Source organism: Thrips palmi, unplaced genomic scaffold (assembly GCF_012932325.1).
Source record: "Thrips palmi isolate BJ-2018 unplaced genomic scaffold, TpBJ-2018v1 HiC_scaffold_19, whole genome shotgun sequence".
Taxonomy (NCBI): Eukaryota; Metazoa; Arthropoda; class Insecta; order Thysanoptera; family Thripidae; genus Thrips; species Thrips palmi.
The window spans coordinates 7,323,443-7,339,601 of record NW_023144628.1 but is presented as its reverse complement, the minus strand read 5'-3'; the positions used below and the strand labels follow the sequence as shown (position 1 = coordinate 7,339,601).

The following is a 16,159-nucleotide window of genomic DNA, read 5'->3' as shown; positions in this document are numbered from 1 at the left end:
GTGTTTTGAGCCCCAGAGTCGCTAAATGGGACTCGAACCGAACGTGTGACCCTTCAATGGATTTCTCGTTCGGAGAGCTATTCATTGGTGGGGTCACACGTTCTGTTCGAGTCCCATTTAGCGACTCTGGAGCTCAAAACGCGACTAGAGTTTTGGCCGCCCGCACCGGTCTTCTGGCCCACTGTGCGTCTCTGACTACGCGGCGGAGTGCGGGCTGTACTTACGACGTGCAGCGAGTCCGAGTCCCTCCGCTGCGACACGGCGGCGGTGAGCTGGTTGTAGTGGTGGGCGGCGGCGGCGGCCTGCTGCGCCGTCTGGTGCAGCGTGGTCAGCGTCTGCGAGTAGGGGTCCGGCACGGACAGGTAGTCCAGCTGGTGCTGGTGGGACTGCGCCGCGGCCGGCGACGTAGCCTGCGGCAAGCAAGAGGAGCCCGTCGAGGAACTGTTTTCTGTCTCACTCGCACCCCTGGCACGCCCCACGAGTGCGACGGAGACAGAGCGACGAGGCGGCGCTTCGGAAGCAAGTCGACATGGCGGCGGGGTTGGTGGGTTGGTGGACCGCGGGCGAGGACCCACCACGCTACGCGCTGCGCCGCGCTGCGCCGCGGGCAAGGTCCCAGACGGTGGCCGCCGGCCGGCTGCTCGAGTTACGCGTCGGCCTGCAGAGTGATTCCGGGCGGAGCGGCCGTCGAACCGTCTCTCTCGCACCTACGGGACGCACAGTGGGCCAGAGGACCGGCGCAGGCGGTCAAAACTCGAGACGTGTTTTGAGCTCTAGAGTCACCAAACGGGACTCGAACAAAGCGTGTGACCCCACCAATGGATTCCTGGCTCGGAGAGCAATCTATCGGTGGGGTCACACACGTTCGAGTTCCATTTAGCGACTCTGGAGCTCAAAAAGCATCCGGGATTTTGACCACCTCCACCGGTCTTCTCGCTCACGGAGGGACGTCCCATAGCATGGATGCGAGAGGGCTTCCGTCGGCGGCCTGCCCACTCCTGCTGCAGGACACCCAGACTCACCTGGTGGTGGTGGTGGCTCGGGGGCGGGAAGGGCGGCGGGAAGTAAGGGGGCTGGAAGTCGGTGGCGTGGTGGGGGTTGGGGGTCATGTTGGCGGTGGCCCCCACGCCGCCCGACGCCGTCCTATGGTGGTGGTGGTGGTGGTGGCCCGCCGAACCAAACGGCGACGCGCCGCCGCCCCCGGAGCCGAGGGAGGCGATGCCGCCGTGGCCCGACAGCCGGTCCTGCAACACGACAACGAGGGCGAGAGTTAGAGCGAGCAGAACGTGGACAAGACAATCCGTCGAACGTGGCGCATGGCGAATTCCGCGCCGTGATGGCGATGGTGAATCCCCAGCCCCCGCGGCGCCGCGGGCCGCCAGCTCGGCCTGGCCGGCCAGGCGGATCGGTGACACGCGCGGCCATCACCGCCTCGTCGCGGCTTGTCGCGCTTCCCAGAAGGCCCCCGATAAAGACATGGCACACTGCTAATGATGCGAGGGGCTGTGATAACAATTACTGCATTGGCCCGGGACGGGTTGCAGCCTCGCGCGCCTCGCCGCTCTATCGCTCTCTCGCACCTCCACGGGGCGCCCCGCGAGTGCGAGAGAGACAGAGCGACGAGGCGACTCGTCAGAGCCCCAGGGGAGCGGCAGAGAAGTGCGCCGTGCGTGTAGGGCCGTGTACCGGCGGGACGGGTCTTACAGTGGAGGCGGCCGCGCGTTGCGGAACCGCCGAACCGCCCTCAACGACACCGCCCCGGTGGCGCCAGAGACAAACGCAGAGCCAACCAGAAAAAAAGTTCGAAACAAAAAAAAAGCCCCGTGGCAGTTGCACTGCACTGATAAACGACTTCTGCAAAGTGAATTGTCAAATCTGAGAACCAGAATCCAGCCACAGGCAGCACCGCCAGGGGGCGTGGCAGCGAAATAACACGGGCAAAAGAAAGGGAAAGGTTTGGGTGCCCCGAAATGATGGCGGGACAACATTGCGGGCAGTGTAGGCACTGTGGACGGTGGTGCGGTCTGTGAAAGTGCATGAACGGCCGCGACCGGTATAAAGTGCATTAGAATGGCGCCTAGGCGGCCTAGGCCATCCGTGTGGTCGGTCCACTGCAACCGCTACGCCCCACACTGCCAAAAACAACCTCGCCGTTCAAAATACTTCCTCAAGAGCGATAAGTTCCATAGCATTTGCTAAAACCGCTAATATACTGTTCACTAAAAATCAATACGTACTTCCAAATTTTCTGAGGCCTCAGGAATATTTCGGAAATATTTCCGAACCCAGAATCGCTACACAAACATTTTCAAGTTTCAAAGAAAATCGCTGGTGGTGAAAGATTTGGCTCCCTGTCTCTCTCTATACATTCTCCGAGATCAGGAACTGGAAACGATGGTCCGGAAATTTGTTGCCACTTTAGTCCGTGTGAGCAGCACCCTTAACTGAAACCATCAAACGCGAACGAGCGCGCCGATGAGCGACGGGATCGTATAGCGGGGCGTGACAGAGAGAGAGAGAGAGAAAGAGAGAGAGAGAGGAGATAAAGAGGAGACAAATAAAAAGGCCCGCGCCGTTTGGCGGAACGCGGAACGGTCCAGCGCGGCGAGGTGCCGGCGGTGCCGGCGGGGCGGTTTGGGAAAACAAATTTAAAACCGTTTTTGGCGACCTGACCGCGCCGCGCTGCACTGCCTGCACTGCCGCGACCAAAACCCGACGGAGTATGGAGCCGGGTGGATTACCGGTCTGGGCGATAGCGCTGCGGTGGCGCACCAACTAGCCGCCCCGCCCCGCCCCGCCAGAGCATCGCTGTGCCCTCCGGCAAGGTAGCAGGTCGCTGGCGCCACCGCGGCACCACTGCCGCCCCCCGCCCCGCCCCGCCGAGCGTCTCTCACATTGGCTGCGATTCGCGCACGTGACGTTTCGCGCTTTGGGCACAGCCCTTAAAAATAGCAAAACCAGTGAAAAAAAAAAAACAATAAAAAATGAAAACAGAGCGTTGTTTCCTCCGCACACGCGCAAATACATTGCCACAATTATCTCGCAAAGCCAAACAAGGCAATCAAACTTTTTTCCGGGTGGATATTTTTTTTTTATCACGAGCCCCACGGCGGTTACTGTAGTTTCGGGCGTGGGAGAGGCCACGCTGTTTTCGCTGCGAGCGACGTGGCGGCACGGGGAGGGCGCGACGGAAAGCCACCGATACACTGTATCGACGAGACACGCGCTAAGCAACTTGGGGCGCTCGGAAAGCATTCAATTAAAACAATGGAAACCCGTTCCAAAGCCATTCATCAGACACTCTCGGCGCACCGACGATAAACGAACCCTCGCCGACGAAGTGCCGGCCGACGCGCGCGCGCAATGAGCTTCCATTTTTTCCCCGCCACAGTGGGCCAGAAGACCGGTGGAGGCTGTCAAAATTCTTGACGCGTTTTTAGCTCCGGAGTCGCTGAATGGGACTCCGGATGGGACTCCTCGTTCGGAGAGCAATCCATTGGTGGGGTCACACGTTCGATTCGAGTCCCATTTAGCGACTCTGGAGCCTTAAGCGCTCGCGCAATGAGTTTCCATTTTTTTTCCCGCGGTGACCCGCACCGGGATTCGAACCCGGTCCCTTCCGACCGACAGGCATGGCAGGCATGGCCGACAGGTGTGCGCCGGGTCATCGTCCGCGGAGTCCTTCCCGAGCCCTCCGCTGCCATCACAACATAAACGTCCGCGATCAACTGCCATTAATTGGACAGCATGGAGATTTACACCGCCAGCCCGCGGCCATCAAACACCCTTCACTCCGCGGTGCGCCGGCCCGCGCCGCGCCGCGAGAGAGAGAGAGACGGACAGCTTTACAGAGACGGAGAGAGAAAGAGGGGCCGTAACTGTCCCCGCGGACCACTCTATTCGGGGAGAGCACCCCGGCCACATTCTCCAGTGTACGCGCCGCCCGCCGCCGCCCGGTTTCGTCAGCCTGGCGGTCTGACGCTGCTGACGCTGTCGCAGTGTCGCGGTGCCGCGGCCAGGAACCAAGCGACGCGCTTTCGGCCGTCGGTGTCGTCACCGTCGGACAGAGGGGGAGGGACTCGAGCGCGCCGTGCAACAAAACACTTAAAGCAAAAAATGAAAAATATTTTAAAAAATTCCACAGTCCAGTAGAAAGGACTTCAAACGTGCCCTAGCTAGGGTAGGCTTATGTACAATTTTGTATACAGTACATTGTAAGTACGTACACTTCGACATTTAGTAGTGCGCGTTCAGAAATTTTCAATAAGAGCTTTTCACTGCGTTACGTTTTTTCCCTTCTTTTCCGGCGACAAACAGTGCTTCAATCCGCGCGAGCCCGTCCCACCCGAACGCGAAGGTGCCAAGCAGGCAGGCCCGGTGCCCGGCCGCGGCCCGCTGCGTGTGTGTGTGTGTGTGAGTGTGAGATTTGAGTATAGTTTACGGGGTCGTCGTTAACGACCAGTCAAAAGACGAATAAAACGTTATTCGCTCTGCGCCGCTCTGCGCAGACAGCTCTCTCGGCGAGGCGCGGCGGCGCGGCGGCCGGGCGACCTGAATGTCAGGCTTGCGAGGGCTACCCGCTGGACCAGGCGCTGGGCTCCAGAACTCCAGGCAGGGCTCCCAGCGCGGCAGCCGGCCCGCAGACTGTCTCCGAGAGTCGTTTTCCTCGCCCCGTCTATCTCGCACTCATGGGGCGGCCCGTGTAGGTGCGAGAGGGACAGAGCGACGAGAACGACTCTCGGAAACAGTCTACTAACTTTTTAACACGGCAAAATTGAATGATTTCACTGGAAAATGTGTCGGTTCTAACGAGTCGTCGCGTCGGGTCGCGAGGAGGCGGCATTGTTTGAACGTTGAGGCGAGTACGAGCCAGTGGATCAGCAGCGAAAACGAATCCGACGAGTGGTGTGTGCGTGTGTGTGCGCCCGCGTGACTAGGAAAGTGAAGGTGTGCTTGGAGGGGCCGGGGAATTAAGACAAGGCCGACACTTTCGGCGATACGCGCCCCGCCCCGCCCCGCCCCGCCCCCGAGACATTCCAAGCCGAAATACTTTCCCAAGTCGCTGCTGTCCGGAATGGCATTCGGGCGCCTTGCTTCGCCTTGCTTCGCCTTGCTCCGCCCCGCCCGCCTTGCACACCGTGTCGCTCAGTGCCGCTCGTCTCGCTGCCGGAGCTCCTCCACTAATTAATCTATCACATTTCCCGAATGAGTGGCCCACGCGGCCCACGGCCAGAGGCAGGCCAGAGGCGCCAGGGGCCTCTGACGGCTCGCCCCGGCATCTCACCAATGCGCCGCCGTCTCGACTCGCGGCAAAGACGACGACGTCGCCGACGAGTTCCGTTTCACAGTTCCCGATTTTCAGCAGCCCCGCGCCGCCGCTGTGGTTGGCAGGGTTACTTCGCCAGGGCGGCCTGCCACGCCGGCCTGCCACGCCGGCCTGCCACGCCGGCCTGCCGGCGAAGGGTCAGAGTAACTTTTGGCGCTGGAGTTGCGAATCCAAATTTGTTATAATCTCTTGCTGGCCGGCCTGCCTCGCTGCCTTGCTTGCTGGCTGCTCTGCCGGCGCTCCAAATTCTTGAGATGCCGCGCGAGACACTCTGCCCTCCCTCCACCCCACCCCACCGGCCCCGCGCCGCCCCTCCGGGATCTACCCCCTCATTAAAAATAGCAGCAAAATGTTGTTCTCTCACGGAAAATGGATGAAAATGCCGAGAGACACCCGGAGACGAACCAGGGCGGCCCCGTCGCGTCTATCGGCCCCATCGGCCCCCTGCACAGTGGGCCAGAAGACCGGTGAAGGCGGTCAAAATTATGGACGCGTTTTGAGCTCCTGAGTCGCTAAATGGGACCCAAATTGAACGTATGACCCCACCAATGGATTCCTCGTTCGGAGAGCAATCCATTGGTGGGGTCACACGTTCAGTTCGAGTCCCATTTAGCGCCTCTGGAGCTCAAAACGCGTCAAGAGTTTTGACCGCCTGAACCGGTCATCTGGCCCGCTACGGACAGTTCGGAGTTCGGGCCGTCGGCGCGGCTGAAGCGACAGGGAATAAGCGGCGTTACAAATTGCCAGCGAATTAAGACGTCGGGAAACTGGCGGGCCGCCAAGCAGTGCCCCGAGAAGTTTGTAATAACGCCGCCCGTCTAGCCGGAACCACACGCCGCAAATTTTATAAGTACTGCATACATTGTCAGAATAAAGATCCGAGCGTGTCGGCCCTGGTCTTAATTGCACCATTGACTGAGAATAAAAATATGACGACCATCACAAAATTTTGGGCGTATTTTTATGTGATAATTCTATTTTGCATGGGAAATTCAGAAAAATTTTGGGCGACAGAACTTTAATCGACAGTAATTTGAGTCAATTATCATCGACACTTTTTCATTCTCAGTGTTTTTATGAAAAATTTTAAATCATAGATTCACGGGGTGCTGTGCGTGCGCGTGGCAAAGCAACCGCACTGCAGGCGGGCAAATGTAGAATAAAATGAATGAAGCTGCTGCACTGCGCTGCGCGCCGGCCGGCCAGGCTCGCTCTACATCAAGAGCACCGAGAATGACGTCGAGGCGGTTTCTCGATCCATCCCATCGTCGGGCCGCGCTCACGACTGTCATGCAGTGCCTGCAGTGCCTGCAGTGCCTACAGTGCAGCGGCAGAGCGGCAGCCAATCCGCGTGCAGCGACCACAAAGTGAGGCAGGCGGCGGGCTAATACCACACAGCTGTCTCTCTCGCACCTATTCGGGGTGCCCTGGGGGTGCGAGAGAGACAGAGCGACACGCGGACAAGCCCTGCAGCCGCTCTTCGTCCTGCAAGTGCTCCAGATTCGCCGTAAATGAGTCCGAAGGCAGCAAGCCTTGCGCCCTGGGCCAGCAGACCAGTGGAGGCGTTCGAAAGCCAGGACGCGTTTTGAGCTCCAGAGTCGCTGAATGGGACTCGGACCGAACGTGTGACCCCACCAATAGATTGCTCTCCGAATGAGGAATCCATTGGTGGGGTCACACGGTTGGTTCGAGTCCTGTTCACCGACTCTAGATAGAGTTTTGGCAAATCCACTGTGTGCTGCGATGCCAGTCCCACGGTGTCCTCCTTCCTCACCTCCATGAGCGTGGTGGACATGTCCGATCACTCGCCACAACAATCAGCACACAGGTCACGGCACAAAATCACAACACGACACAGCCATCGTCACTGCACTGTTTGTCACACGGCATCCTGCCTGTCGCCACACTGTCACACTGTCACATCCTCGTCACGGGCGCGAGGCGACGCGAGGCAACGCGGGGCAGACGGCCGGCCCGGCGGCGCGCGACGTGTGCCTGGTGTTTTCGTCGTTCGCTCGGACTCCGCTCCGCACTCGGCACAGCACGCTTCGCGACTGCCCCGCGACGCCGCGCCTTGCCGCGCTCGCAGTGGAGGCGCTGGAGGGGGAGTGCCCCGCGCCGCCTCGCGCCGCCTCGCGTCCCATTGGCGGTGCTCGTGGCGGCGGCCGGCGGCGGCCCGGGGGAGGGGGCGGCGGCGGGAGCGGCGGGACGGCCGCGGGACGCACACCGCCGCGGGCGGGGCGGGGCCTCCGCGGACCGGGCGGAGTCAGCGTCGCCGCGGGGGACGGGACGGGACGGGGACGTCGGGCCCGACGGGGAGGCTCCCCGGGAAGGTAGGCAGCACCGCGAGCAACGCCGCGACGCGCCGCCCAGCGCGTGCCCGCCCCAGCGACCTGCCCGCAGCCGAGCGACGCCCTCGCCGTCGACGACGCCCCCAAGTCCAGACCCCGCCACACGCACTCCGCAACCCAAGCCGCGCCGCCAAAGATTTGCTTCCTTTGGAAGAGAGTGACAAAACGAGTTGCAACGATTCGGCCATTTTCCCGCCGAACACTTCCCTGCCGGCAGGCCAGCAGGTGCGTGCGGCGCCCCGAAGGGGTGCGACAGAGACAGAGCGAACCACTCGGCCGGCGCAAGGGTGTGGAAAAGAGGAAGCGTGGCGTGGAACGGCACGGCGTGGTCCTTGCGCGCCGTTTCGCCGTGGAGTCGCTATATCTCCCATCGACGCATTCCGATGACGCGACGCGGAGGGGCAGCGTCACTAGCAAGCAATAGAAGCCACACCCGACAAAAAAACAAAAGACGGGGCCAGAACGCGCCATTCGGAACCGCACATCGAATTGTTAGAAAAAAATACCAGCGTTTGTTTTGTTTGCACTGCAGGAGCTATGGCTGGAATTCAAGCGACACACACACACACACACACACACACACACACACACACACACACACACACACACACACGCACGAGCATCAGGTCAGAGTGGCCATAAAAGTGGCATCAACACCTCGGCGGCAGATAGACGAGCTTGGCCTGCTCGGCGGTTCGCGGCGATTCGCGAGGGGGCGGTGGCCGCGGAGGGGCACTGCACTGCATAGCGGGTTCCGGCGACCACCACACTGGCGGCACATCATTTTCATTTTCAGTTTTTACGCTTCATTACTTATACGGGCCGCGAGGCCTCAGCTATAGGCAACCCAAAGCCGGTAATTTAGAGCGCATCTGATCTTGGCCGCTGCTTGCGCCCTGCGTCCTGCAGCGGGGAGAGAGGTAGAGAGAGAGAGAGAGAGAGAGAGAGAGAGAGGGGGGGGGGACGCGGAGCGGCCGACCCCACGAGGTGGGAGGGGCATCAATCGGGGAGTCAAGTAGCCGCGGCGTGCCGGGCATGCTAAGAGAGTTTGTGAGTGTGTGTGTGTGTGAGGGAGAGAGCAAGAGAGCGGCGCGAGCGCGAGGCGTATCAACACGCACCTGTTGACCAACGGGTTCAACAGCGAATGCATATGCATTTCGCCAAGACCTTGCGTGTGTGTGTGTGTGCGTGTCACGTGCGCGCGGGGTTCAAATTGAGCGTGAAACTGGTGCACTGGCCATCACAGTGGACCGGTTATTGCTCGGTTTCCGCACGCCGCGTTTCGTTCTCAACACCTCGCCGCCGATGCGCGTTTGACGGACAACGGTGACAGTTCGTCGGGGCACTGATTGACAGACTCGGCGCGAGGGCGCTGCGCGAGACACAGTGGGCCAGAAGACTGGTGTGGGCGGTCAAAATTACGGACGCCTTTTGAGCTCCACAGTCGCTAAATGGGACTCGAACCGAACGTGTGACCCCACCAATGGATTGCTCTCCGAACGAGGAATCCATGGGTGGGGTCACACGTTCGGTTCGAGTCCTGTTTAGCGACTCTGGAGCTCAAAACACGTCTGGAGTTTCGGCCGCCTGCGCCGGTCTTCTGGCCCACTGTGCGGTCGAATCAGCTGATCCACGGTGAGACTCCACGCTCCAGCATCCCGCGGCGGCGGCGGCTCCAGCATCCTCTCCAGCGGCTCCAGCCGCGAGCGCAGCGCTCCCCGCGGCGGCTGGACCAAGCTGGAGCCTCGGCGGCCCGGCCGACAGAGCGCGCGCGCCTTGCGCCTTCGCGGCGGCGCTGCAACGCACAGCAGTCCGGAGCGCGGCCGGCCCGGCGCCTGCGGAGCCGAGGGTAGGCCACCCGCCGCACTGGCGCACGCGCGGGCCTGCCTGCCGCGCAGGCGTCCGCCCGTCGGGCCCGCGACCGCGCCGCGCCGCGCCCGGATGGCCCTGCCCTGCCCTGCCCTGCCCTGCCGGGCCCTGCCCGGGCCGACCATGCCCCCACGGCCACGCGGCCACACCCAACAGGTGTGACAAGGTGCGCTCCCTCCCCTCTCCCCTCCGCCCCCGCGCGCGCTCAGGTCTCCGCTGCCACCCTGCACTCCGCACTGCCCTGCAGGCCCTGCAGCCGGTGCATCGCGTTGCCGTCTCGGTCCGCGCGGTGCGGGTCCGACGCACGCCAAGTCGAGAGGGGCCCGCGGCACCGCGGCACCGCGGCCACGGAGAGCAGATCGCTTTCCTGAAGGCCTTTTCGCATCCCGCCGCGCTGCTGCGGCTGCTGCGCTGGTTAGGCGGGGCGGGCGGGGCCCTGGCAGCGCTCGCTGCTCGCGTCTCGCAGCATGGGGGCCCTGCGCGCGGCGCGCTGCGGGACTTGCCCCGTGGCTCGGCGCGGCCACGGCGCAGCAGAGTCCGGTACAGCCCATCGCGGCGGCGTCCGAGCGGCCCGGGCGGCCCAGCGCGGCCCGCCCTGGAACCGGTTGGAGTGCAGCTCATAGCAGCGCCGGACGGCAACACCTTGGGCTTGGGCCCGACCGGACCGCCGCCCCGCCCCGCCCCGCCCCGCCCCGCCCCGCCCCGCCACGTGCACCCGCAGACGATTCCGCCCGCCGGGCCGGTCGGACGCGCAAACAGCGGGCCAAATTTTGGCGGCTGCAGTGCATGCTGCAGCGGAGGCGGCCCTGCCGTCTGAATCCGCAGAGCAATTTCGTCGCTCCGTCTCTCTCGCACTCATGGGTCGTTCCGTACAGGTGCGAGAGAGACAGAGCGACGAAAGCAGTTCGCTGGCGGCCCTGTTCCGATCCGACTGCGCGCATTCGCCCGGTTCGATTCGGCCCGAAAAACGAGAACCACGCGTGGCGTGGCGGCGTGTCGCCGCGGAATGGGCCGCAGCGATGCAACACCCCGAGGCCCCTTTCTCCGGCCGAATCCGGCCGCCAGGACGACCAGGACGCCGTCGGGCCGCGGGGCCGTCCGCCCACGCGCTCCCGGCCAAGCACCCTCTCGGCAACAACAAGCCCGACGCGGCGTTGGTGGACGTCCCATTTCGTTCCGCGCATAACTACGCCAACAGTAGCCGGGCCCGAGGTCAGGGGTCGCGCTGGAGGGGGAAGGGGCCTCCTCGCCGCACTGCGTTGCTGCTGTTGTTTGGTCCTAAAGAGCGCGGCGCCCAGCCGAGCGATTCAGAAGATCGGTTTGTCGCTCTGTCTCTCTCGCACCCTCACGCACAGCCCATGAGTGCGAGAGAGACAGAGCGACGAATCACTGGCGGAGGCGGGGCCCGTCCTGCGGCCCGTCCGCCCTCCGCCGGTTGGGTTCGCACCGCTCGCGTTGCCCCGGGGCTCTGATTTACCGTCCGCGATGATGCTCGCCTTCGCCTCGGAGCGCAGCGTGTGATGCACGAGCTGGGGACAGTAGTTCGCGGCGCCGCCACGCTTACCAGCTCTTTAATATGCATGGGTGAGAGTCCCGGGACGCCTCGGAGTCGTTACTCACGCGGCAATCAGCACTGGCAGGCTGGCTGGCAGCACTGCGGCGGGGGATGAGCGAGCAGTCTGGCCAACCTTTTAGCGCGAGTTCCGAGATCCGCCGCGCGGTCGGGGGGCGCTGCGGACTGATTCCGAGAGGAGTCTTTGTCGCTCTGTCTCTCTCGCACTCGTGGAGAGAGACAGAGCGACGAGAAGGACTCTCGGAATCGGTCTGAGCCTACAGTCGTAATGAGTTGACCGGCCGGCAAGACCATGCCTCTCTCTCTCTCTCTCTCTCTCTCTCTCTCTCTCTCTCTCTCTCTCTCTCTCTCTCTCTCTCTCTCTCTCTCTCTCTCTCTCCAGCCTGCTAGGTGGTGACGGCCGGCGGTGCAGCAACTTCCCGTTTGCATCGCAGTGCAGTGCCCAATGCGAGCCGCAGAAAACTTCCACCCGGGCGGACGACCTTTACCGCCGCTATGCTACACCTATTAGCGGCGCCACTTCCGCGACATGGCCCGCACGGCACGGCACGGCACGCACAGTGGGCCAGAAGACCAGCGCAGGCGGCCAAAACAGTCGCTAAACAGGACTCGAACCAAGCGTGTGACCCCACCAATGGATTGCTCTCCGAACGAGCAATCCATTGGTGGGGTCACACGTTCGGTTCGAGTCCCATTTAGCGATTCTAGAGCTTAAAACGAGTTCGGGAACGAGACGGAAACTGACACGGAAGCCTTTAAGATTTGATTTGCACTTAATCTGACGCGCGATGCATCACCGCGTGCTTTACAGAGAGTCGTTACAGTGTCCGCTAGCCTCGCTCGGGTTCAACTTCCAGCGACGGCGAGGGTCACTCACTCGCACTCCTCCTCGCGCCACTCATTTCCATTTCACGCTGTCGTCGCTGCCTCTCTCTCGCACCCATGCGGCCTTACGGGTCGCCCCGATGAGTGCGAGAGAGACACACACAGCGTCCGCCCATTCATCACGACGAGCGGCGCGGGCCGCGAACTGCCAATAAGCACCGGACGGCTTACTCGCACGGCGTCCCGGATATCACGTCGTGTTTTTATAGTGGACGCGCGGTGTTCGTCTGCCGACAAGCCGAGCGATAAGCCTTCCATTGTGCAGGGCGCGGCGGGGTTACGCAAGCGTTCGAAAAGCCTCTCGTCTCGGTGGCAGGCGCGTGCCCTGCCCGTATCTGTCAATCACCCACACGCACTTTCACAACCAATAATTGCTTTTTCAATTTTTTTGTCGTTCCGGCCTAAGATCGCTCCGCTTGATAGTGCTACGGGGGCTTCCGCCGACAACAGCCCTAAAAACGTGGTTGCAGTTGGACTGGTTACACGGTTCGGCCCGGCCACCGCGCGGGGGCCGTGGCTGCCGTGGCGGGCTGGCTCGGCGGGCTCGTCTCGGGATGGCGCCCGCCTGGTGGCGCCCCGCCCGCCGCGCCTCGACACAGTTAGAGAAAAAGGCGGCCCGGCCGGTGGCGCGCCGTGCTTGGCCGTCGGCAGCCGTCGGCTCGGCCGTGGCGGTAGAGGGGGCGCTATCCGCGAAAGTCCCCACGGCGGCGCGATCGGCCGCGAGGCCAGATAGGGGCGAGGGCGCGGCGCGGGCGGGGAGGGGAGGGGCCGCCAGACGGGCGTGGCGGCGTCGGGCGGCTGACCCGCGGCACGGCCTGCTTCGTGGCCTCTGGCCTCGCCTCTGGCCCCTGCCGCCGCAGGCGCACGCTCGCACGCGCCGCGCTCGGCGGTAGCGCCGCCACGGCGTCGTCGTCCAAGCACGTTTTTATCTCGAAAAGAAGTGAGCCGTCATCGTAATACGCGGCTTGGAGGAGGACAGCCAGGACGGGCCGGTGCACGGTGGGCCGGAAGACCGGTGGAGGCGGTCAAAATTCCGGACGCGTTTTGAGCTTCAGAGTTGCTGAATGAGACTCGAACAGAACGTGTGACCCCACCAATGGATTGCTCTCCGAACGGGGAATCCATTGGTGGGGTCACACGTTCGGTTTGAGTCCCATTTAGTGACTCTGGAGCTCAAAGCGTGTAGTTTTTGGCCGCCGGCGCCAATCCTCTGGCCCACCGTGCGGTGGCGCGTGCGAATCTGGCGGGGGCGGCGGCGCCATCTGGCGGCATCGGGAAAGGGGCGCACGTAGCATCACGTCGACGTCGGCCCCCACGCCGGGCAGGCCGGGCAGGCCGTGCCCCTCGCGGGGCCCCGCGACAATAAGCCCGGACGGCCCCGCCCGGCTGCCCTGGGCCCCGCCCGGTGGGCCTGTCCGGAGACCCGCCGCCGTCCCCGCGGCCCCCGCGGCCCCCGCACCCCGCAGGAGTGTGTGTCTCGGTCCCCACGGGCCAGGCAGCGGGCTGCCTCCGAACGGGGCTTTCGTCGCTCTGTCTCTCTCGCAGCCGTGGGTCGTCCCGGGGCGGAGCGAGAGAGACGGAGCACCCGGCTCGGAATGGGCCACAGGCGGCCACGGGCAGGCAAGGGGCCAACGGGCGTAGGAGGAGCCCCGAGTGACACCGCGCCTCGCCGCGCCCCGCCGAGCCCCGCCGCCACGGTTTGGGCCCACATGCAAATCGCGGGGAAACGTGAGCCGCGGGACTGCGAGAAAAGCCCCGCATGTTCCTCCGAGTCTCCGCGGCGGGGCGACTTTCGCGTGGCCGAGGGCCGAGGATGAGGATGAGGGTCCGCGACGCTACGCGACGCATCCTCGCGACGTCGGGGTGCCCCACGGCAGGAAGTGGAGGTGCCCCCCACGGCGGCGGGCCCAGCCACTCCGAGCATCACTCTATCTCGTCGCTCTGTCCCTCTCGCGCCCCAGGGCAGCACGGCAGCAGGGACAGCGCCACGAAAAGGCCCTGGAGACCTGAACGCAGGCGGCGCACCCGCACCAGCGCCACTCTCTTCCCGATCAGCGCCCCTGACTCATTCCGAGAGTCATTCTCGTTGTCTCTTTCGCACTTATACGGGATGATCCAGGCGTGCGAGAGAGACAGAGCGACGAAAACGACTCTCGGAATGAGTCTGCTGGGAAGCCCGCCATGCCGCCGCGGGCGGTCGCGGCGCGAGCCGCTACATACTTACAACCACTGCCTCGCGCGCAGAACGCAGGAACAGAAACGAAAAGAGAATCAAAAGCGAGTTTTATCAGTCGGCAGTGGGGCGAGCGGCAGTCGAGCCCGCATACGGCGCGGCGCGGGGTCGTCGTCGGCGACACCTTCAGACTTGAGCCTTTCAGTTGTCACGGGGATAATCCAGAGAAATGTGGCTGGCACCGCCGGCCGGGCTCGGCCACAGTGCTCCGCGCCTCGCGCCTCGCGTCGCGGCAGACTCGCCTCTCGGCCCGCGACGAATCGCAGAAAACGTTTGAGCAATGTTCGTCCAGCAATCAGGAAAACGAGTTTTCAAACAAACATATCACGTTGCACCGCAAAAGCAATGGGCGCCGCCGCGCTATCGAAGCACAGAGTCGCTCTGTCTCTCTCGCACCCGCACGGGACGCCCAACGCGCGCGACAGAGACAGAGCGACGAGGCGCGGGATCAGTCTGCCGTGTTGACGCATGCCGATGGCTTCCACCTCGCGACTCCGCCGCAGTAAAGTCCCCCTCCGTTTTGACCCAGGCCCTCGCCGCTTGCGGGACGCGAACCCGCGAACCTTCCCTTCTAATTGAGTGGTAATTTTCGAGTGGCGTGGATCGCCATTTGCGCCTTTGCCTGCAGCGGGCCCCGGACCGGCTGCAACGAGTAGCTGCAAGCGCTGCAAGCGCCCAGGTGGCAAAGCAGGGTTCCAGTTGCGGGACAGAGGGGGGGGGGGGGTACACGGCGACTCATCAGTCAAATGCAGGCAGCGGCCAAGCAACGGCCAGGCAGCGCGTTAAAGAAGTTTTTACCGACGACCTTTGGACCCGCGGCGGGTATACAGCGACCACTGCAACGCGCCGGACTGGTCGCCACTCTTCGCATTTTCTATGCCCAAGTAAAGGTGGCGTGGCGAAGGGGGACCCCAGGGGGACACGTGCACGGAGACGAGGCTCGAGGAGAAAGGGATAGATATTTGGCAGAGACAAATTTCTCCCCGAAAAGGAAACCCGGTTTAAAATAGTTAAACTTTATTTTTTGGAGTGACAGAAGCGGACTGAGGAAATAAATGCAGTCGGAGGACTCTATTAGGCACGGCTTCGACGGGCGATGCAAAACGGGGGCCACTTTGGGAGTCAGTCGCCCGGGCCGCCACGCCACTGGTAGGCACGGCTCGCTCGACCGGCAGCCCAAAGCCAGAGGGAAGCAGCAGACTGATTCCGAGAGTCGTTTTCGTCGCTCTGTCTCTCTCGCACTCATGGGGCGTCCCGAGACAGAGCGACGAAAACGACTCTCGGAATCAGTCTGCAGAATGCAAAGCCGCCTTCACTTTATAAACGGGTCCGGGCCCGGCAAGCCCCGGCCGGCCAAGGTTGCACAAGGCTGCAGGTCCGCAGATGCATATCCAAAAGCAAGACTGCTCCCGGCCGGCTCGCGCGAGGAAAAAACCGAAACACAATGGTGACGTCATAAAGCGGCAGAAATAGAGATGCAAAAAAGGGAGAGACAGAGAAGAAAGGAAGAAAGGTCCCGTTACGTCTGCAGAAACAAGGGAGGCGCGCTGTCATTGCTGCCAGCAGCCCCGCGGCTTGTCCGTTTTGCGTCAGGGAGGAGGGTCAGGGCCTTCACCAAGGCCGCTACCTGGCCGTCAAGGACGCCGCGTCAACTAGTCTGCGCCACTGTAACGGTGCAACGGCATCGCGCAACGTGTAAGCGGGACTCGCTGCACAGCGTGACATTTGCCGGCTAGGCCGGCCGGTTGGCCAAAAGCGCGACAAAGTCAGACAGTGTGGCGGCGCCCCGCGCGCCGGGGGAAAATAATGCAAGGCGAGCAGTGCGAGGTGAGATTGCCTTCACTGTAAGGCGTTCGGTGCGGTGTCGCCGTGAGGCGTGGGATGCTGCATTACGCCCCCCATCGCCGCGGTGCGGACTGTAC

At 63.0% G+C, this 16,159-nt stretch overlaps 1 protein-coding gene across 1 annotated transcript in view; it reads right to left on the bottom strand.

The window, feature by feature from the left end:
- LOC117646296 (transcription factor AP-2-epsilon) overlaps nucleotides 1-16,159 on the bottom strand; it is a 42,995-nt gene that overhangs the window by 26,138 nt on the left and 698 nt on the right. The window contains exons 2-3 of the mRNA XM_034387156.1: nucleotides 1,023-1,244; nucleotides 225-410 (exon numbers count right to left, since the gene is read on the bottom strand). Of these exons, the coding sequence (XP_034243047.1) occupies nucleotides 225-410; nucleotides 1,023-1,244 (408 nt within the window). The remainder of the gene's footprint in view (nucleotides 1-224; nucleotides 411-1,022; nucleotides 1,245-16,159) is intronic.